Raw genomic sequence first — 18,998 nt, forward strand, 5'->3', positions numbered from 1 at the left:
TCCTGGGTGTAGTGCCGGGAAGGTACCTCCAGGTCACCAAAAAGCCTGCCTTTCGTGAGCCTTCTAAGGCTACAAGGAGGGTCTCCACATTGGCATCTGCTGCTGGCCGCACTGCCACCGCCGCGCGGTGGGGTAACCCAGCACCGCCGGCGGCGGTCCGCCGCTCCAGAAGCAACCAGGGGACGAGCAGGATGAACTTAATAATGAATGAATTGAATGATTATTCATTCAATACTGATCAATGTCGTCAGGAAGGAACTTCACTTCAGATTAGCAGATTCCAGCTGAATAATGAGCATGCGCATGAGGCGGTTACAGTGGCTACAGCTGAGTGACGTTGAGCAGGAGACAAATGCAACAACAACACCATAGGTGGATGTCAGAGAATGCAAGCGGGGAGATCTTTAGCCAGGGGTCACTGCCCCCACTTCCCTGGCAGCTTCCATGCGCCCCTCCTCCTCGGCAGCAAGGTCGAAGGGCGAGGCGCCGCTGCGGTCGTGCACGGGGCCTCGGGTGGTAAGGATGCGCTGCAGCCCTGACGGCTGCCGGGACGTGGCCAGGGAGGCGCGCTTCAGCAGCTGGCCGACCAGAGAGGACCCGCGCTGCAAGAAGGGAGTGAAAGCAAAGCAGCTGGGGTCAGCGCATGGAGCGACACACCACGACCCTGCCAAGCTGGGGCAGCGCGGCCAGCACTGGGATGGCATGCATGGCCCACCTGCAGCTGCGGTGGCAGCTCCCCTGCTGTTACCGACTCCTCGAGCTTGACCTCCTGCTCTCCCGCCGCGCCCTGGGCCGCGGCTGGCAGGCCACTGTCGGCCCCCACCAGCACAACCTCCTGCAGGCTCTGGTCGCTGGCCAGCGCCTTGTGCCGCGCCCAGCCCGGCAGCAGCTGCCGCCCCTGCTTGGTGCGCCGGCGCAGCTCCAGCAGCGCCTCCCACCCATGCTCCTGCAGGATGGCCAGAGGCTCCTGCGCCAGTCCCACCATGTCCAGTACCACCGGTCCGCCTGCACTCGGCAGCGCAGAGCAGCGCCGTGCACGGACAGTGTGGGCACGCGACGGCTGATCACAGCTGCTACCAGCGTGTGGCAGCACAGCCGTGCAGCACTGGAGCCCGACCAGCATACTTCCAGCAGCGAGCTCCCACTCGGCTGTCTGCAGCAGATCAGCTGCGCTCACCCTTGCGCTGCGCCAGGCTCAGGACGCCCTCTCTCCCGGTGGCAAATCGTTTGGAGCTGAACTGCGCCCCCAGCACCGATGCCAGCGCCACCTGGTAGCTGGTCAGCAGGTGGTCCCGCACGGATGCGCCTGCAGCACAGGCATGCAGAGCTGGCGGGCTTGGGGAAGGGGCTTCTGAAGCAGGCCGGTGGCAAGCTTTCAGCTCACTGCCGCCTGCCTGATCGGGAACCGCTGGGGAGGGGTGCAGGCACCAGGACGCCAGGAACGGCCGCAGCAGCAGGGCAGCGCACCTCCCGGGACGCGGCGGATCACAGACTCCACATAGTTGGGCCGCACCACCATGTCGCCCAGCTGGTTGATCAGCACGCGCAGCCCCGGGCGCTTGTACAGAACAAGGAACTTGCCGGCGCGCGTCACTACGTCGTCGCTGTTGATCATCTGCCTGCAACCCAGGGCACCTTGCGAGGCGTGTGACCGCGCTCGGCGCTTGAGTTCCGTTGGCTGGGTTGGGATGGTGCAGGGGTGGGGCTGCCAGGGAGTGGTGTGTTTCTGTGCAGGGCAGAGGGGGGGAGGGCAGGCGGCCCCGGGCGGCGGCCCACCAGGTGTCGGGCACCGTCTTGTCGTACAGCTTGGCAAAGGCGTGGTTGCCGGTGCGCGGGGCGCCAAAGGTGTAGCACTTGACTGCCACAGCGGTATCTGGGTAGCGCGAGGCAATGTCGTATGCGCACAGCGTGGCCAGCGCGCCGCCCAGAGAGTGCCTGCAGGGCGGTGCCAGCGCCGGGGAGCCAGCTCAGCTGCTGCTGCCAGCAACAAGGGGAGTGGCGCGCAGGCGCAGGCCGCGCAGGCCACCAGCATTAGCGGTGTGTGCCCACTCACCCTGTGATCAGCACTCGGAGGGGCTTGCTGGGTGCTGCCTCGCCTGCGTCTCCGCTGGGGTGCAACCGCTGCTCCAGCCAGCCCAGGATGCGGTGGCAGAAGTCGTTGGCTGTCCAGGCCTTGTGGAACCCCCAGTGCACCATGGGGGTGCTGCGGGCAGGAAGGAGGGGACACGGCATGGCGCCCGCTAGGTACCTTGCTGATGCTGCACCCCCGTTGCACCATGGCTCATCCCAATGCGTGAAGGCAAGGCTGCGGAGGTTGAGCTTACGAGAAGACCCACTGGCTTCCTAGCCCAGGTGGCCAGGCCGTGCGCCACACCTGCACACGCGTGGGCATGCGGAGATGTACGGTTGGCAGGCCCTGGGAGGCAAGGAGGCACCCAGCCCGACAGCTCAGCAGCCGCCCACCTGTATATCGGCCTTGGCGTTTGCAAGGCTTGCGGTCCCTCTGAAAGCAATCACAGCCTGCAGCACAGCAATCATGTGACCTGAGCTGCCGAGCGCTGTGGGAAACAGCAGGCGGCGGCGTGTTTGAGGGGCAGCGGGCATCCCTGACGTGCACATGCCAACAGCCATCACTGGCTGGCAGCCCGCGCCTACCATGTCGTTGTTCCAGCCCACAATCGCCTTGGTGTCGACGCCCGTGGGGTCTTTGTCCCAGTGCATCTCAAAGTGCTGCAGGTCGTACAGGTTCAGGGCGGCTTCCACCGAGTAGGGGCTATCTGGCGCCTCGTCGTGATCATACACCTGCAGGCAGGGAGGCCACAGACGCCGGCCGGGTCCACGGCTGCCCTTCGGCGCTGCAGCGGCAAAGCACGATCTGCACAGGGCGCCACAACAGCTGTGCGAGCGTCCTCACCAGCATGCTCCAGTACATGGCTTTCAAGCCCGTCTGCGGTATGCACATTGAAGACACAAGCAAGGTCTTTGCGGCTGAGCATCAGGGCAGCAGTGATGAGGTGGGAGCCAAAGCCAGCTGCAGCTGACAGGGGCACCCTGCGCAGAGGCAGGTGCGGCAGCAGCGCACCTCAAAACAAAAAATGGGCTCCTTGTCGATGGCCACCGTGCTGAGGGAGTCGGGTGGTAGGCTAGACGCCCTCGCTGCTTTCTTCCTCTGCTCCTCCTCCCCTTCCGTCCATGCGAACTCCTGCGTGGCGCATGCATGCAGGTGCCTTCAGCCCACCCTCCAACAGCATGTGATCTAAACAGATGGAGCAGCTCGGGACAGTCGGGCAGCCACAAGCCAGGTCTGGGCATGGAACTGTGTGATTGAGGAGGTTGGGCCTCTGCACAAGAGCTGTGCAGCACACTGAGGCCACACCTGAAGCCAGACCTGCAGGCCACGCGCAGGAGGACATGCAAAGCGCTGTGAACGCGGGAGGTAGGCAGGTGCATGTGCCAGGAGAGCAGCAAAGCGGCTCCATCTAGCGGCTGCCAGGCAGCAGCAGGCAGGGCAGGCAGGCGGCGGGCGGGAAGGGTGTGCTGTGTGTTGCCGGGGCGCGCACCCGGAGGATGCCGTCGTCGTGAGGCCGCTTGGGGGTCATGGAATAGCCATTTGAAATGCCTGACCACACCATCACCTGCAGCATGCCCACGCATGCGGCGATCGGCAAGCACTTGGGTGCCAGGGAGCAGCCGTGCATTCACTGGGCGCGCCCAGCAGCGGGCAGCAGGGTGCGTACCAGCATGGAGGGCAGGTATCCCAGCCAGGTCAGCACATAGGACCGGCAGGTGCTGAAGCCGATGAAGGTGTAGCACACCATGCAGAGGAAGAAGAAGGCGATGGCCATCGTGCGCTGGCGTATCTGCACAGCGGCGGCACGCGAAGCGGTATCTCCCAACAGAGCACCCAAAGATTGGCACACAGCCCCACGCCTGGCAAGGGCGCCACCCAAGCTCGCCCCACCGCTACCGCCGCTGCAGCTGGAATGAGCCGCGGGGGCCTCACCTGGATGCGCAGCACAAAGTTGGCCATGCGGAAGGAGTTGTACGGCTGGCGCAGCAGGTGCTGGAAGGCGCGGGAGATGGAGTAAAAGTACAGCAGGCTGTAGGAAGCGATGCACAGGGTGAGCCCCACGATCAGCCCGGTGATTGTGCCTGCAAGGGTGGGGCGGCCGCGCAGGCGGCAGGCAGATCGCGCAATGCATTTGCGGTGCCGCTGGAGATGCGTGGGCAGGGCAGACGAGATCGGGGCCCTCACCAGAGACGTTGCAGGCGTAGGTTTGGTACCGGCACGACGGGCCCAGCGCCTCGACCTCCTCGTTGAACGCTCGCAGGTTGCGGGAGGTGATGATGGAGACTGACACGACCAGGCCCACCCACAGGCAGGCCTTGGGCCAGTGCCGCCAGAACGGGGCGTCCATGACCACCGGCGCGCCCCACTCCTCGCCGCGCTCCACGTCTGCACGGGCGGGGGCCACCACGCACAGCTGACCCTTGCTGCATGGTCTTGTAGCTCAAAGGGACGGGCCGCACCGGCCAGCGCCCAGCCTGCTGACAGGCGCTTGCATTGCATCGTGGCACAGGTGCGGCGCGGAGGGCATGCAGGGCACGCTGGCCATACTCACACCATCGGCTGTTGCGCGGTGCGGGCATCCACGAGTGCCCCTCGATCCAGTAGAGCAGGAAGGCGCTGTTCCACGTGGTCCACCTGTGAGACTGATGGCGACAGGGTGAGGGGGGAACAGGGCAAGGCAGCAGCTTTTCCAAGAGGGATTGCGGATGCTCGCACCTGACACCAGCTGTCCAGGTCACCGTGGAGGAAAACCAGGAGCACTGGCGCGCGAGCACGTAGCTGCACGGTCGGGGGAGCGCGTGGGGGGGGGGGGCGGTCGTGCGTTGAGAACACAGGGTGGCGGCACAAGGATGCGAGCGCAGCGACAGGAGCAGGCCAGAATGGGGCACGCCCTCTCGGGCGCTGCCTCACCTGTTGGGCACCAGGAACATGATGCTGTTGATGACCTGCAGGCCCAGCTCTGTGCCCGCCATTGCGGCCAGCCGCCGCCGCCTGTGCGTCCACCGCTTGCCGCACTGGTTCGACCTGCGGGCACCATGTGGCGGTAGCAGCCAGGGTCACCATGAGGGCATGCCAGTGGCCGGCGATGGACCGAGTTCAGTCATTTCTCGGCCCACCTACGGAGCCGCCTCAGAAACTGCCACAGGGTGGCCAAGGTGACCATGGTAAGAAGGCTGGCGAAGACCGTGTTTGCCACAATCATGCCTTCGTTCTCGAGGAAGTAGGTGGGAGGCTGCAGCAGGAGGACATTGCAGCTTAAAAAAACAATGGCACAGGGAAGGCTGGCGGCAAGAAGCTGCACTTACATATGTGAGCTGAAGCACGATAACAAGGATGAACAAAGCGAGGCTGCAGGTTACCACAAAGTACACCACCAGGATGACAGACTTGACCGATCTCTCCCCCACACACTCGTAGCGAAGCACAATGTCTCGGCTTGGGTCGTAGTGCAGGGTGACAGAAGGCTTGCTGGCCACAGGGGGCAGCCGGTGCTCTGCGGCGCCTGCCGCTGCATGGCTGTCTTGCACTGGGCGATCCTCTTGGTCTGCTGCCTGCACGCCATCAGCAGCTACGCTGCGTCCCGTGCCGCCCATGTCGGTGCGCCGCCAAGGCGGGGGCGGCCGGCGTGGGAGCAGAGGGCGGCCGGCGTGTTTCGTCGCTGTCGTCTTCTACTGCACTCTACGTCGGATGCATGGCTGCTCCCTGGCACCGCGCGCCTTGCACAGCCTCACGGCAACACCGTCCAGGCTGACACCCAAGGCTGACACCCAAGGTGCAACTGCGGCTGCTGCACTGTCTGGAACGTCACAAACGTGCAAGGTACACCCAATGCGGCGGGATGCTGCTGATGTGTCGGGAAACCTGCACCTGGGCGGGCAGCATGCGAGCCATGGCGGCTTCATCTGAACAATCTGCGCCCTCAGGCCGGCGATGGGCCAACGCAAGGAAGCCCAGTTCCTGTGCTGCGTCATTTGAGTCTTTGCCAGCCCCTGCCGCTCTCTGCAGCCCCTTTTTGTGCAGCTGCAGTCGGGCACAAGCTAGGAGGCGCCCTTTCACTGGTCTACAGCGGCTATGGTGCTTATGTTGAGCGCGCCGGCTGCAGCGGGGGCTAGGGCCAGCTTGCGGCGTTGCTGCAGAACAGCGGCGAGTTGGGTGCCCGACTACGGCCTCCCTAGTGTCCCCGGCCGCACGAAGAAAAGGGTCGGACATTCCAGCGCGGGCAGCGTCGTGCCTACTCGCAAGTGGTGAGGGTCCAAGGAGCGGCGGCAGCGGCGGCAGCAGCGGCTAGCCTGCACAAGCCCCCTGGCCCCCTGGCTTGATCGCAGCTACTCACGGCTGGCCCTGCACCTGGCACAGGTGGGACTATGCCTCGCCCAGCGCCTCGATTGGGCGGCCACGCCTTGGCCTCAAGCTGGTGTCCATCCCCCAAGTTTCACCAGGTGTGGCGGGCCCTTGGCTGCTGCCGCTTTTGCTGCTGCCGTGTTTTCCCTATGCTGCCACGCATCGGTTCCTCCCCATCAACAGTCATGCTCGGCGGCCGCGGGGTGCAGGCGGCGGCAGCGGCGGCGGCGGCGGCGGCAGGCGCGGCGGGGGTGGCGGCGGCAACGGCGGCGGCGACGACCCCATGAAGGGCTTCACCTACCTCTTTTCCTCCCTCATCTTTGCCGGCGGCCTGATGGCCTACATCCGCAAGGGCTCCTCCAACAGCCTGCTGGTGTCCGCCGCCGTGGCCACGCTGCTGCTCATCAGCACCTCGCTCATGCACCACCGCAGCGGCAAACTCCTGGCACTGGGTGAGCCGCGCTTATCATGCTGGTGGCGGTCTGCCCTGTTGGCACTGCTGTGGCCTGCTGGCGCCTGCGACTCTTGCTGCTGACGCGCGCCCCCAATTCCCCTCCCTGCCGCAGGCACCTGCCTTGTGCTGGCCGCAATGATGGGCCATCGTGCCAACACCAGCCGCAAGGTCTTCCCTGCTGGCATCGTGGCCATCCTCAGCGCACTCATGACCGCTGGCTACGCTCGCTCCCTGGCCTGAGCAGCAGCCGGAATGCAGATGGGCATTCTAGTACCACCAGCCAGCAGCAGTAGTGACGCCCAACCAGCCAGAGTCAACACAGCTGCTGGCCCCTTGGATGGCAATGCCTTCCGCTTGAAATGAACCGTTAGCATGCTCTGCGCAACGGCACGGCTCCCTGACAACAGGCCCCCTTTCTGAATCCTGCCTGCCTGCGACACGCTGCAACCATTTGCAGCGCCCTCCCTGCTGACTAGATGTTAGACTGACTACAACAGGACACCACACCTGGCCTTGGCAGTTGTGTGCCAGCCTCAGAAGACCCCACCCAGCCTGCTCTCTTGCCTTTCAAACAAGGCTCCCATCACTTCTCCACCCATTCTTTGACACCCTGCCATCTCGATTTTTGATCCTCTCTGCTCCTGTCCCTTCAGCATTAATCAGTTGATTGGATGCCTGTAAGAACGCCGCATCCGCAGCGGGCCGCCTTGACCATCGCCGCCGCTTCCACAGCTGCTCCTGCTGGGTACGCAGCTTGCGGCCATGTAAAGACATGGTCCTCATAGCAGGGTTGCCATTGACCCGGGCCTCTCTTACCAAAAAGGGGTGAGCCCGGCAGACTCCTGCGGTACGTCGACCGACCACCCGGCACTACAGTGGGGCTCTTGGGCCTCCAGGGCACTGATCGGGCAGTCCCTCCCACTCTGCCCACCCTCCCTTGCTGCTGGGAACTCAGCAGGCAGCCCCGCGTCTCCCACTGTCTGCCCCTCTGAACAGCGGCGATCGGCAGCCACAAACCAACTATAGAACTAACGAGCATTAGGCCTCCATAGCTCAGCATGGATCCAGCAGAAATTTGGCGCAGTCTGCCGGTTATCACGCGCGGCTATGTCTCCCTGTGCGTGGTGACCACGGCAGCGTGCGCTCTGGAGGTGAGCGGAGGGAGCGGAGTTGTGCGGGCCCGCACGCTGGGGGAGGCAGTAAGTGTCACTGAGCCGCTGGCAGCCCGCACCGCCCAGCCGCTCGTGCCGCCCAAGCCGCCGCGAGCCGCACCTGCCTGCAGATCATCACCCCCTTCAACATCTACTTCAATGCCAAGCTCATCTGGCAGAAGCATGAGTTCTGGCGCCTGTTCACAAACTTCTTCTACTTTGGCACGCTAGGCGAGTGGCGCCGCCGCCTCTGGCATGTATTGCTTGCTTGCTTGCTTGCTGCTTGCTTGCTTGCTTGCTTGCTTTGGTTTGCAGTGCACGCCAGACGTTGAGCCCCTAACTTACCATACCTGATCCCATACCTGCTCCCATCGCCCCCTCGTCGCAGGCCTGGACTTCTTCTTCCACATGTTCTTCCTCGTGAAGTACAGCAAGTCGCTGGAGGAGGGGTCGTTCCGCAACCGCTCCGCCGACTTCCTGTGGATGCTGCTGTTTGGCTCCGCCATCCTGGTGGCCGCCGCGCCCTGGGTCAACATCCAGTTCCTGGGCTCTTCCCTGACCTTCATGATGGTGAGGCGGGTGGTTCGCTGCTGGCGGCTGCAGGGGGAGCTGAAAGCGGGCTTGGTGACAGCATCAGCCAGTACCGCGAAGCTGACCCTCGTCTGGCCACCACCCGCGCGCCCTGCAGGTGTATGTGTGGGGTCGGCGGCACCAGTACGTCAACCTCAGCTTCCTGGGCATCTTCACGTTCACCGCCCCCTACCTGCCCTGGGTGCTGCTGGCCTTCTCGGGTGCGCCGCCGGCCCCTTGCCTCGCGTCGCCTTCCCGCCCTACTCGCCAACCTCCCGTGCGTCATGCAGAGGTGGCAGCCTACCCCTGCCTTGTGCTCCCTCATTTGCTCGCCGCGCTCCCCCTGTGGCCCTGCCGCAGTCATGCTGGGCAGCAGCCCTGTGGTGGATCTGCTGGGCATGGTGGCGGGGCATGCCTACTACTTCCTTGAAGACGTCTACCCTCGCATGACCGGCCGCCGCCTGCTCAAGACGCCCGCCGTGGTGCGCGCTCTGTTCCCGGCGGAGGGCATCCAGGCGCCCCGCATGGCAGCCATGCCCGCAGCAGCAGCAGGAGGCGGCGGCTTCGCGGCAGGCGCAGCGGCGGCGGCGGGTGGCGAAGGCGATGGCAGGCCACACGCGGACTGAGCAGCGTGTAGGCCTGCATGTGCAACGCTGCTGTCATGGCTGCCTCAATTGTCTTGCATCATCACTGTAGTAACAATGAGACAGAACGAGGTGGCGACCCGGTGACCCGGTGACGTGGCGGCGGCTGGCCGTCGAATGCGGCAGATGGGGTGCTGCTCTTCCCCGATCATCTTAGGCACCTTCTGGGTCCTCGAAGAGCTCGCTCAAAATTGCTTGGCCGCAATGCTGCAATCGGCCGCCCGTCTGCCTGCCTTTGGAGCCTCTCTGCTGCTAAATGGGCTACGATGCATGTCCACGGCTGGAGTTGTGAGTCGGGACGTGTGCGACACAGAGCTGCGTGCCGTCCGCCACTGAGTCGGGTGGTCGGCGAGACCCGCTGCGCCGACACCCCGCTGCCCGAACTGGTGCAGGAGTTTCTTGGGCGCTCGCTGCCGTCCAGTGTGACCATAGTGGAAGTGGGGCCGCGAGACGGGCTGCAGAACGAGCCAGAAAAGGTGCATTGCTGCGAGGTTTGGCCGCTGGCGCCGCCTGCCGGGTGTGCTGCCGTGCCTTCTGCTAAGCAGACGCGCCCTGCGGCTTCCCTGCCAGGTTTCCACGGACGTCAAGGTGCAGCTGATTGACCAGCTGACGGCCGCCGGGCTGCCGGTGATAGAGAGCACCAGCTTTGTGTCTCCCAAGTGGGTGCCGCAGCTGGCGGATGCAGCTGACGTGCTGGCACGCATCGCACAGCGCCCCGGCGTGCGATACCCGGTGCTAGCACCCAACATGAAGGTGGGATGGGTGTCTGGGGGAAGCGGGAGGGGCACAGACAGCCTGCTTGTGCTGCTGCTTGCCGAGTATTGGGGTGGCCACCCAGGCCGATCCTCGCAGCCACACGCCTGCATCAAGTGCCGCAGGGGTTTGAGAATGCGCTCAAGGCAGGGGCGCGAGAGGTGGCCATCTTCACCGCCGCCTCCGAGGCCTTCAACCGCAAGAACCTCAACTGCTCCGTGGACGAGAGCCTGCGCAAGTTTGATGACGTCATGGCGGCGGCCAAGCGGGAGGGCGTGGCGGTGCGCGGCTACGTGTCATGCGTGGTGGGATGCCCCTACCAGGTGCGCCGGCAGGCAGGCAGGAGGATGATTGGGCAGTTGGATCGGCGCCAGGGGCGCATTCACCTGCAGCAAGGGCATGCCGAGAGGAAGGCCCCCGGACCTGCATTGATTGGGCGGCATGCGGCAGTGCACAAGCCTGCCTGCCTGCCTCCCTCCCTGTCTGCCTGGTGCAGGGCGAGGTGCTCCCGGAGGATGCTGCCCGTGTGGCTGGGGCGCTGCATGAGATGGGGTGCTACGAGGTCAGCATGGGAGACACCATCGGCACAGGCACACCCGCCTCAGGTGCGCCAGGCTGGCCTGGCAGGGAGCAGTCAGTGGTGGGGCTGGTCTTGAGTGCACTGGTTGCCCCCATGCGTTCAGTGTCTCCATGTTAATGGTTTGGGGTGTACAAACATCTTGATTGATCTTACCCACAGTCACCCACATGCGCCTGCCTGCCTGCCCCGCAGTGGCGGCCATGTTTGAGGCGTGCAAGCAGCGGGTGCCGGTGGAGCGGCTGGCGGCGCACATGCACGACACCTACGGCCAGGGCGTGGCCAACACGCTGGCAGCCCTGCAGATGGGCGTCGCGGTGGTGGACTCGTCAGGTGGGCGGGGCGGGGCGCTGCTGTCCCAGGGGCTCGGCGTGCTCGGCTGGTAGGGAGGCTACCAGCTGGAAGCAGCCGGAAGCAGCCGCCGCCGCCCTGGCAGCTCCTGTGCCCCTCTATCAGAGAAAGAGAGAGAGAGAGAGCGCTTGGGCCCCAGGCCCCAGCCTGCCCAGCCGCTCCAAACCTGTTTGCTGTGAGTCTGCTGTGTCGGTGTCCGCTGTACGCCCCCGCAGTTGCCGGGCTGGGCGGCTGCCCGTACGCCAAGGGCGCCACAGGCAACGTGTCGACAGGTGGGGCGGGCAATTCCTGCTGTCGGCGGCCTGCTGTGCTGCCTCCTCGATGCATGCTGCTAGGTCATGGCCAACTAGTGCTCAACCGCAATTAGATCGGCCATTTCTACGACAGCCCTTGGGGCCAACAGGCCTTTCACCTGTGCCTCCCCACGCCTGCAACTCTCCTGCAGAGGATGTGGTGTACATGCTGGATGGCTTGTGAGCTGCTGCTGCGATTCGTGCAGCTGGGAGGCTGGCTGTAGTCGGAGCTGCCGCCCTAACAGCGCAGGGCCACTTCTTCCTGTGCATGCGTGGGCAGGCCCTCCCATTGCGTGAAACCGCACATGTGCAGTGGATGCGTTGCAGCCCCGCCCACACCCCTCCTCGCCACCCTTGCCCTCCATCCTTTGCCCGCAGCGGCATCCGCCACGGCGTGGACATGGAGCGCCTGCTGGATGCCAGTGAATTCATCTGCAGGGCCCTGGGCAGGAGGAACAACAGCCGGGCTGCAGAGGCGCTGCTGAAGAAGCGGCAGGCCAGGCGGGAGGCGGCGCCAGCGGCAGCGTGAGGGCAGTGCGCTGCTTCGGTACCCGCTCCCTTTGCACTGGCCCCTCCATTCGCTGTAAATCTGGCAGGTGTCTGTTGCTTACGGTGCCAGTATGGCAGAGGCGGTCCAAGAGGAGCAGCACCCTGGGAAGCTGCCCGAGGTGCCTGAGGGCTCTCAGGAGGGGGACAGCCTCGAGGTCAGCAGCTTTGGCAGCAGCCCCGGGAGCCCACTTGCCGTGGGGCGACCCAGCCCCTTCGATCAGACCACCGCTGAGCCACCGCCTCCCAAGCCAGAAACCCCCGCCCTGCACCTCGACCTACGCCACCTCAGGATCAGGAAGCCAGCGGCAGGGCTGCCAGACGGTGCGCGCAGCGAGAGGGGCAGCCGTCCAAGGATGGTGGCACCCGCTGGCCGCCGGCAGCGCGTCTGCTTGCCTCGCGTCTCTTCTCCAACCCCAGGAGTTTGGCGCATCAAGCTTCAGCACCCTGCTGCAGGCGATGGGCCGACTGGCGGGGTGCTGGAGTGCGAGACCATGCGGCACCTGCTGCGGCCCATGTATGACACAGCTGCACAGGCGTGGCCTGCGCCCCAGCATCGCCTCGTGCCTCTTGACGGCAGCGATGCCTGCATTGCCCAGGTCCCAGCCCTCCTGATTCCTCCCTGCTGGCTGGCAGCAGGTGACAGCTCCCCCGTCCACGCCTGGGTCCCTTGCCCTGGCCCCGCGGTGCCGTGCAGACCCTCCCCCTTTGTCAAGGACTGCTACTTTGGCGGCGGCTTTGTGTCGGACGACGACCGCGTCTCGCTGCAGTCCCTGCTCTTCGCCTGCCCCGCCTCGCGCGGCGCGCAGGTGCACGGCCTGGGCGGCAGCGGCGGCGGCATGCCCCACCCGCTGTCCCGCACGCTGTCCACGCCGCGCTCCTCGGTGGACACCAACCAGGATGCTTACCTGGACATGGAGGTGCCTCGTTTTGCGCTGAGGGCGGGGCCGCGCCGCACCATCTACTACCAGCCCGCCTCCACACGTATGGCCATCGTGTGCAGCGGCGGCATCTGCCCGGGGGAGAACGATGTGGTCAGGGCGCTGGTGCTCAAGGCGAGCGGGTGCTGGCCGAGGGTGGGGGAGCAGCCCAGGGGCAGCGCGAGCTGGCTGGCGGGCTGTGGGCTGCGGGGCTGATACCGACGGCGGCCAGCCACACTGCCCGCCTGCCTGCCTGCCCCTCAAGCAGCCCTGCACTCGCGCCCCCCACCAACCAGCCAGCCAACACACACACACACACACACATGCCTGACACGCCAGGCGCTTGACTATGGCGTGCGCGAGGGAAACATCCTGGGCATCCGCCTCGGCTGGCGCGGCTTCTACTCCAAGACGCACAAGCCCATTATGCTGACCCGCCAGGTGGTGTGATGGGCAGGGCGGGGCAGGGGCGGCTGCCTGCAATGTGCGCTGTGCCAGCCGCCGTGGCTGCTGCTGGATCTGCTGCCCGCGCTGGGGCTCCCAGGCGGTCGGAGGCAGGCGCCGGCGCGCCTGGCCTGGCACCCCAGCTGGGCTGGCCACTGCCTGCCGCAGGGAGCCTCCCCAAACAGGGCCAAGCCCTTCACGAGCTGGCCCGCATCGCTCCCTGGCCCGACACCCTGAGCCTGCCCTCCCTCCCTGCAGGCTGTGGAGGACATCCACCTGGAGGGCGGCACGGTGCTGGGCACGTGCGAGGCGGGGGAGTGCAATGTGATGGAGGTGGTGAAGCGGCTGGGTGAGCGCGGGGCGGCGGCTGGCTGGCGCGAGCATGCCCGCGCAGAGCTGCTGCTGGCTGTCGACGCCTGCCTGCTGCCGGTGCCTGCCTGCTGTTCATGCCTGCCTGCTGTCCATGCCTGCCTGCTGTCGGTGCCTGCCTGCCTGCAGACCTGTGGGCCATCGACATGCTGTTCGTGATCGGCAACCGCCACGACATCGACTCCGCCGGCGTCGTGCAGGCAAGCGACGTCACTGGGCAGCCGTGGCACGGGGCAGCACCGGCACGCATGCTGCGCTCGTGGGCTGGGCCCGCGACAGGCCCAGCAGGTGCAGCAGGCTTAGCACCTGCCCCGCCCCTGCCGCAGAGGATGTGCGACCAGTGCAGCGTGCAGTGCGCCGTCATCGCCCTGCCCAAAAGCATCGACAACGACGTCCTCATGGTGGGCAGCGCATCTCGGGAACCAGGCTGCCGAACCTCGCCCTGCCTGCCTTGCGCCGCGCCTGTTGCGCTGAGGCCAGGCTGCCCACTCAGCATGACTGCCCCTTCCCGCCCTCCAACCCTGCACAGCTGGACAAGTGCTTTGGGTACGAGACGTGCGTGGAGGAGGCGCAGAAGGCGCTGCTGGCGGCCAAGGTGGAGGCCTCCTCCGCCTACCGCGGCATAGGGCTGGTCAAGCTCATGGGGCGACACTCGGGCTTCATCGCCGTCAAGGTCAGGGGCAGGCAAGGGAGCGGGGCCAGGGGAAAAGCACAGCTGAGCCTGCTGGCCGCACGCCTGCTCAGCAGACGGTCGCCACAGCGCCGCAGGAGCTCAGATGTCTCCCGCCTGCTGCCTGCGTTGCCGCTCTGGGAGCAGGCCGCGCTGGCGTCCGGGCTGGTGGATGTGGTGCTCATCCCCGAGGCAGGCTACTGCCGCATGACAGCGCCCTGCCTGTATAGCTGGTGGCCTGGAGCCCGGCTGCCTACCAGAAATATCATGGATCTCCACAGCCGATGGGTTGGGGAGGCTGGGCCCTGCCCATCGAGCTGCTGCGCCGCACTCTGCTGCGCCCTGCAGGTGCCCTTCAACATGGACAAGGTGCTGAACTACATGGGGCGCATCCTGGACACGCGGGGCCATGTGGTGGTGTGCCTGGCAGAGGGAGCGGGCCAGGTGGGCACGCGCGGGCGAGCGGCAGGGTGCCGGGGCGGCGGGCAGGGCAAAGCAGGGCAAAGCAAGGCAATGGGGCCGCATGTGGCGCTGTTTGTTTTGAGATGCGGAGCAGCTCGAGTGGGCTGACCGGTTGGCGGCGCCGCGGCTGCTGCGCCTGCAGGAGCGCCTCCCGCAGTGCGCCTTCAAGCCAGGCCAGGTAGTTAAGCAGCAGCTGTGCCCCGCCTGCCTGCCTCCCCCTGCATGCAATATGCACCTGATGTATCCCCCACCACCGCCCCAGCCCTCGCCCGCAGGACCCCGCCACCTGCCACGAGACCGACTCTGGCAGCTGGATGAAGGGGGAGATCAAGAAGGCGCTCAAGGACGTCGACGCCAAGTACATCGATCCGTCATGTGAGCTGGGGGTTCAGGCCAGGCCAGGAAGGCAGCAACCTGCCCACCCAGGTCCCACGGAGGCCTGCCAGGGGATACAGCCCGTGGCGACCCAGCCCTGCACCTGCACCCCCACCCCACCCCCCGCAGACCTCATCCGCTCCATCCCCGCCACCTCCGACGACCGCGTGTACTGCAAGATGCTGGCCCACGGCGCGGTACACGCCGCCTTTGCCGGCTACACCAACGTGGCGGTGGGGCAGGTCAACACGCATGTGGTGTACCTGCCCCTCCATCTCCTGGTGCAGGCCCCTCGACAGGTGGGGCTGGGCCTCCTGCGCGGGCCCCAGGCCCGCGCTGCTGGCGCGTTGGTGCTGGCATCATGATTTTGCGGCTGGCTTGGCTGGCCACGATGTTTTTTTGCCTGCCTACCTGCGCCGCAGATGGACCCACAGGGCGAGCTGTGGAACAGGATGTGCGCAGCCAACGGCCAGCCGCCGTTTGAGGGGGTGGCGGACGGCCCGCCACGGCGAGCTCTGGAATAGGATGGCCGCAGCGCATGGGGGCTCCCCGCCAGCGGCTGAGCTAGCAGGGCAGCCCGCTCCTTTTCCGCCACTCTTGTTGACTGATGCATTGGAGCCCTGTACCCCCTGTGCGAGTTGTGTAAAACCCTGCCTGCAGATCCCATGCATATTTACATACTTGCTTTAGCTGGCTCTTGGTCAGCTGGCGATAAGGGGGAACTGTGCCGCAGCCATCATCGAGCCGTTGGGATTGGGTTCGATAAGGGTGAAGGCTTGTCAGGCATGTGCAGGCAACGTGGGGTCAACTGTGTGTTTATCATTTGGCGTATTGCGCCGCTTGGGGCCAGCCATACTGCACACTGGCAGCTCGGGCAACGCGCACTGAGCTCGCCGCGCCCCCCGCCGGGCGGGCCCAGGCTCAGTTGAGGTGCCGGTCATCAATCACTCCTGCCCCTCCTTCCCCCTGACCTGCACGGGCCGCAGGCGGCAGGCAGTGGAGGGGCTGGGTGGGTGCAAGGCGCAGAACCCAGGCCGGCCCGGGCAGCAGCAAGTAGAAGCGCGCCCCAGCCAAAGGCCCAGGACTGGCTCTCTTCCTAGCCGCCCTCCCGCCTCCAGCCCCGCCCACCTCCTCGGCATACTCCTGGGCCTGCTGAAGCTTCCTGGGGTGGCCCTGCAGCCGGGCAGGAGCAGCAGCAGCCGTTAGAGGCAGGCGTTAAGGTGCAGGCAGGCTGGGTGTGGCAGCATAAGTGGGCAGAGGCTGAGCGGGCCCAGGAGCATCGCGGTGAAGACCCCAGGGAGGGAGGGGTCCTGCCTGCACAAACGGGATGTCCTCAATTTTGCCGCCGGCATGCACAGTGCGGGTCACGACAGCCTTCTCGCCGCCGCTGCATGGAGGGGGGCCAGTGGGGCAGGGTGCGCAGATCGTTGGCAGTGGAAGGGAAGGGCAGAGCCGCCGCCTGTGGTGTGCTGCATCACCCACCTCAGGTGGTGGCCGCCGTGTCCGGCGCCGGCCTGGGCGTGGCCCTGCTCAATCCCCTCCCGGCTCGCCACCTGGGGCGCGTGGGGCAGGCAGAGGCCGCGTGAGAGGCTGGGGGGAGGCTGAGGGTTGCCCAGTGGGACATGCGGCCTGGCTCCTCCATGCTTCCCCGCCTTCTGCCCGCACCTCCTTGGCGTACTGCTTGGCGGCCGCCTGGTGCTCGGGGTGGCTCTTCAGGTGCACCTCCTCGCCAGCCTTCACCTGTCGGGTGATGGCGGCCTTCTCGCCGGAGCTGCAGGGGAGGCAGGCAGATGGCGCCACCGGCTGAGCGGTGTCCTGTCGACGGTGGCGGCCAGCGCGCCGCTGCGGCGAGACGAGTGGCGCCCTGGACCTCACGCCTGCGCACAGCTCTGGGTGTCCCAGGCCCACGCACCTCAGGCCCCCGTGCTCGGGGTCCCCGTGCCTCTTGTCCGTCATCGTGCAGGTGTTTGTGTGTGCAAGCGGGAGGGTGTCGAGACGTGTGAGAGAGGAAATCGAACACCACTGGAGTAGAAACGGAACGGTTTTGGGCTTCCGAGGCCGCCCAGGGCAAGTTTAAGGCAGGACAAGGTCATGCTGTGCACGCTGATGTGGCACTCCACTTTCTGCAGAACTCCAGGACGCCCGGGCCCTAACACTGCAACATCCATATTTCACTTCAGCTCCTGAAGCACATGCTTGCCGCCGAGCATCGCCAAGTTGCTTCCTGCTTCACCACAGTTCAGACATAACACAAACACGGGCGATAAGCATCTCACGTAGCGGACTGGGCTGGGGAATCAACCAGCAAAACATGCAGAAGCAATCATGCAGAGATGAGCAAAAGGTGGGGTCGGTTGGGCCGTAAGAGGTCGGCAGCGTTTGCCGAGCACCGGCGCAGGCACGGCCAGCCGGCGAGCTCCAAGACAGCCGCGGCTGATGCTGCGCCGGCTGCCATGCACAAATGCATCCACGTGCCGTGGAAAGCCCTCAGCCGGGGAAGAGGCTTGGCTAGACCAGGGCACGCCCCATGCTCTGCGAGGCCTGCTGCGCCGCCAGCAGCTGCGCCGCAGCGGCTGCCAGGCCCACGCCCGCACTGATCTGCAGCTCATCCATGTCTGCCAGCCACAGCGCCAGCAGGTTGAGCGGCGCCGCCGCCAGCAGCAGGGCCACCGGCGGCTGCACCAAGCAAAGGGGAGGGCGACAGGCAAGGGGAGAGGGGCGGGGAGGTCAGCGGGTCGAGCGGAGCGCAGTGGCGAGGGGTGGTGCGGGAGGAGAATGCAGCTGGCCAGGACCCCAAGCAGCTGAAGAGGCAGGGCTGGGATACCAGGGCGGCATGAAAGCGACCCGTGCCGCGTGCTTGCCTGGTGGCTGGTGCGCCAGAGCCAGACCAGCAGGAGCAGCTGGCAGGGCAGGGTGGCCACCAGGAGCGCGGCGTGGCGGGCCAGGTACCAGGCAGCCCAGGCGTTCATGGAGCCCAGGTGCATGCCCAGGTCGTGGGCCAGCTGCCAGGCAGCTGCCGCCGCCAGGTAGGCGGTGACGGCGGCGCAGGGCGGCACGTACCGCCGCCGGTCCTCCAGCCAGCGCAGCAGCAGCGGGTCCTGGGCCAGCAGCAGCAGGATGGGCGCCAGCAGCAGGATGGCGACGGGCACGCCGTCGGTGACCTGCGGGGGTGAGCAGACGGCGACGTGGAGGCGGGGGAGGCAGAGGTAAAAGTGAGGTGAGGTGAGGCAGGGTGCGCAGGAGTGGCCGACACACGCAGGGGAGTGGCATGCACTGGCGGAGATGAGGAGGGGTGCGCCCATGCACATCGCACCCCACCCTGCCCCATGCCTGCCGCCCACCCCTGCCGCTCCCCCCACCTGTATGTTGAGCGCCAGGCACAGCCCGAAGCAGAGCAGCGCCACCATGTTGCAGCAGGTGGGCACCCAGCTGAGCCCGTCCTGGGACAGCCGCTGCAGCGCCATGCCGCCCGCGCCCTGCAGGCGGGTGGGCGCAGGGCGGCGCACGGCGGTCGCCGACGCTGCGGCGCAGCCAGCCCGCATGCAGCGCCCGACGCGGCAGCCGAGAGCCCACACACGGCACCATCATCCCAGCACACACCCCACCCCACCCCACCCCACCCCCCCACACCTTGAGGCCGGGCCGCCCCGACCCCGGCGACTGCACAAAGGCGGGCATGCACTGGCCCAGGAAGGACGCGGCTTTGTGGAAGGAGGCGTCGTCCAAGCCCAGCGCGGCGGCGGCGGCGGGGGCAGAGGGGCGCGGCCCGCGCTGCCCCGCCAGCGCCGCCGCCACGCGCAGCTTCAGCGCAAACGCCAGCAGCAGCGACTCGGCGGCGTACACAGCCATCACGGCGGCCCTGCGGGCAGGGCAGGGCGGGGGGGGGGGGGGGGGGGGGGGGGGGGGGGTGGGGGGGTGGGGGGGGGGTGTGGGTGGGGGGGGGGGGGGGGGGGGGGGGGGTGGGGGGGGGGGGGGGGGGGGGGGGGGGAGGGAGGGGGTGCGCCCCC

At 66.5% G+C, this 18,998-nt stretch overlaps 6 protein-coding genes across 6 annotated transcripts in view; 4 read left to right on the forward strand and 2 right to left on the reverse strand.

The window, feature by feature from the left end:
- Nucleotides 1-404: 404 nt before the first annotated feature.
- On the reverse strand, nucleotides 405-5,664 carry CHLNCDRAFT_138063 (hypothetical protein; the record flags this gene model as incomplete). The annotated part of the gene is made up of 20 exons (XM_005851510.1): nucleotides 405-602; nucleotides 716-1,005; nucleotides 1,178-1,306; nucleotides 1,468-1,619; nucleotides 1,777-1,935; nucleotides 2,054-2,203; nucleotides 2,325-2,374; nucleotides 2,464-2,520; nucleotides 2,656-2,802; nucleotides 2,915-2,947; nucleotides 3,083-3,202; nucleotides 3,561-3,635; nucleotides 3,738-3,860; nucleotides 4,004-4,152; nucleotides 4,256-4,456; nucleotides 4,623-4,705; nucleotides 4,787-4,849; nucleotides 4,982-5,095; nucleotides 5,188-5,303; nucleotides 5,431-5,664. 20 exons carry the CDS (start codon nucleotides 5,662-5,664, stop codon nucleotides 405-407), a joined length of 2,643 nt encoding a protein of 880 aa, XP_005851572.1.
- A 337-nt stretch (nucleotides 5,665-6,001) lies between these two features.
- CHLNCDRAFT_138064 (hypothetical protein) lies at nucleotides 6,002-7,106 on the forward strand (the record flags this gene model as incomplete). The annotated part of the gene is made up of 4 exons (XM_005851214.1): nucleotides 6,002-6,030; nucleotides 6,428-6,510; nucleotides 6,622-6,864; nucleotides 6,979-7,106. 4 exons carry the CDS (start codon nucleotides 6,002-6,004, stop codon nucleotides 7,104-7,106), a joined length of 483 nt encoding a protein of 160 aa, XP_005851276.1.
- An 818-nt stretch (nucleotides 7,107-7,924) lies between these two features.
- CHLNCDRAFT_19312 (hypothetical protein) lies at nucleotides 7,925-9,213 on the forward strand (the record flags this gene model as incomplete). The annotated part of the gene is made up of 6 exons (XM_005851215.1): nucleotides 7,925-8,017; nucleotides 8,149-8,252; nucleotides 8,343-8,344; nucleotides 8,406-8,587; nucleotides 8,706-8,808; nucleotides 8,948-9,213. The coding sequence occupies 6 exons, from the start codon at nucleotides 7,925-7,927 to the stop codon at nucleotides 9,211-9,213; spliced, it is 750 nt and encodes a 249-aa protein (XP_005851277.1).
- Nucleotides 9,214-9,497: 284 nt separating this feature from the next.
- On the forward strand, nucleotides 9,498-11,734 carry CHLNCDRAFT_138066 (hypothetical protein; the record flags this gene model as incomplete). Its single annotated transcript, XM_005851216.1, has 9 exons — nucleotides 9,498-9,503; nucleotides 9,624-9,707; nucleotides 9,802-9,984; nucleotides 10,110-10,307; nucleotides 10,481-10,589; nucleotides 10,757-10,894; nucleotides 11,128-11,184; nucleotides 11,358-11,385; nucleotides 11,584-11,734. 9 exons carry the CDS (start codon nucleotides 9,498-9,500, stop codon nucleotides 11,732-11,734), a joined length of 954 nt encoding a protein of 317 aa, XP_005851278.1.
- A 751-nt stretch (nucleotides 11,735-12,485) lies between these two features.
- On the forward strand, nucleotides 12,486-15,649 carry CHLNCDRAFT_29590 (hypothetical protein). The gene is made up of 12 exons (XM_005851217.1): nucleotides 12,486-12,560; nucleotides 12,651-12,797; nucleotides 13,011-13,112; nucleotides 13,374-13,464; nucleotides 13,614-13,684; nucleotides 13,811-13,885; nucleotides 14,014-14,157; nucleotides 14,299-14,378; nucleotides 14,472-14,624; nucleotides 14,879-14,991; nucleotides 15,121-15,290; nucleotides 15,414-15,649. Exons 2-12 carry the CDS (start codon nucleotides 12,666-12,668, stop codon nucleotides 15,513-15,515), a joined length of 1,233 nt encoding a protein of 410 aa, XP_005851279.1. The 5' UTR covers nucleotides 12,486-12,560; nucleotides 12,651-12,665; the 3' UTR covers nucleotides 15,516-15,649.
- A 1,850-nt stretch (nucleotides 15,650-17,499) lies between these two features.
- Nucleotides 17,500-18,998, reverse strand: part of CHLNCDRAFT_138069 (expressed protein) — a gene marked incomplete at both ends in the record, with an annotated part of 6,374 nt that continues 4,875 nt past the window's right edge. The window contains 4 exons of the mRNA XM_005851511.1: nucleotides 17,500-17,667; nucleotides 17,880-18,152; nucleotides 18,351-18,467; nucleotides 18,622-18,850. Of these exons, the coding sequence (XP_005851573.1) occupies nucleotides 17,500-17,667; nucleotides 17,880-18,152; nucleotides 18,351-18,467; nucleotides 18,622-18,850 (787 nt within the window). The remainder of the gene's footprint in view (nucleotides 17,668-17,879; nucleotides 18,153-18,350; nucleotides 18,468-18,621; nucleotides 18,851-18,998) is intronic.

The sequence above is a fragment of the Chlorella variabilis genome (genome assembly GCF_000147415.1).
Source record: "Chlorella variabilis unplaced genomic scaffold CHLNCscaffold_2, whole genome shotgun sequence".
NCBI lineage: Eukaryota > Viridiplantae > Chlorophyta > Trebouxiophyceae > Chlorellales > Chlorellaceae > Chlorella > Chlorella variabilis.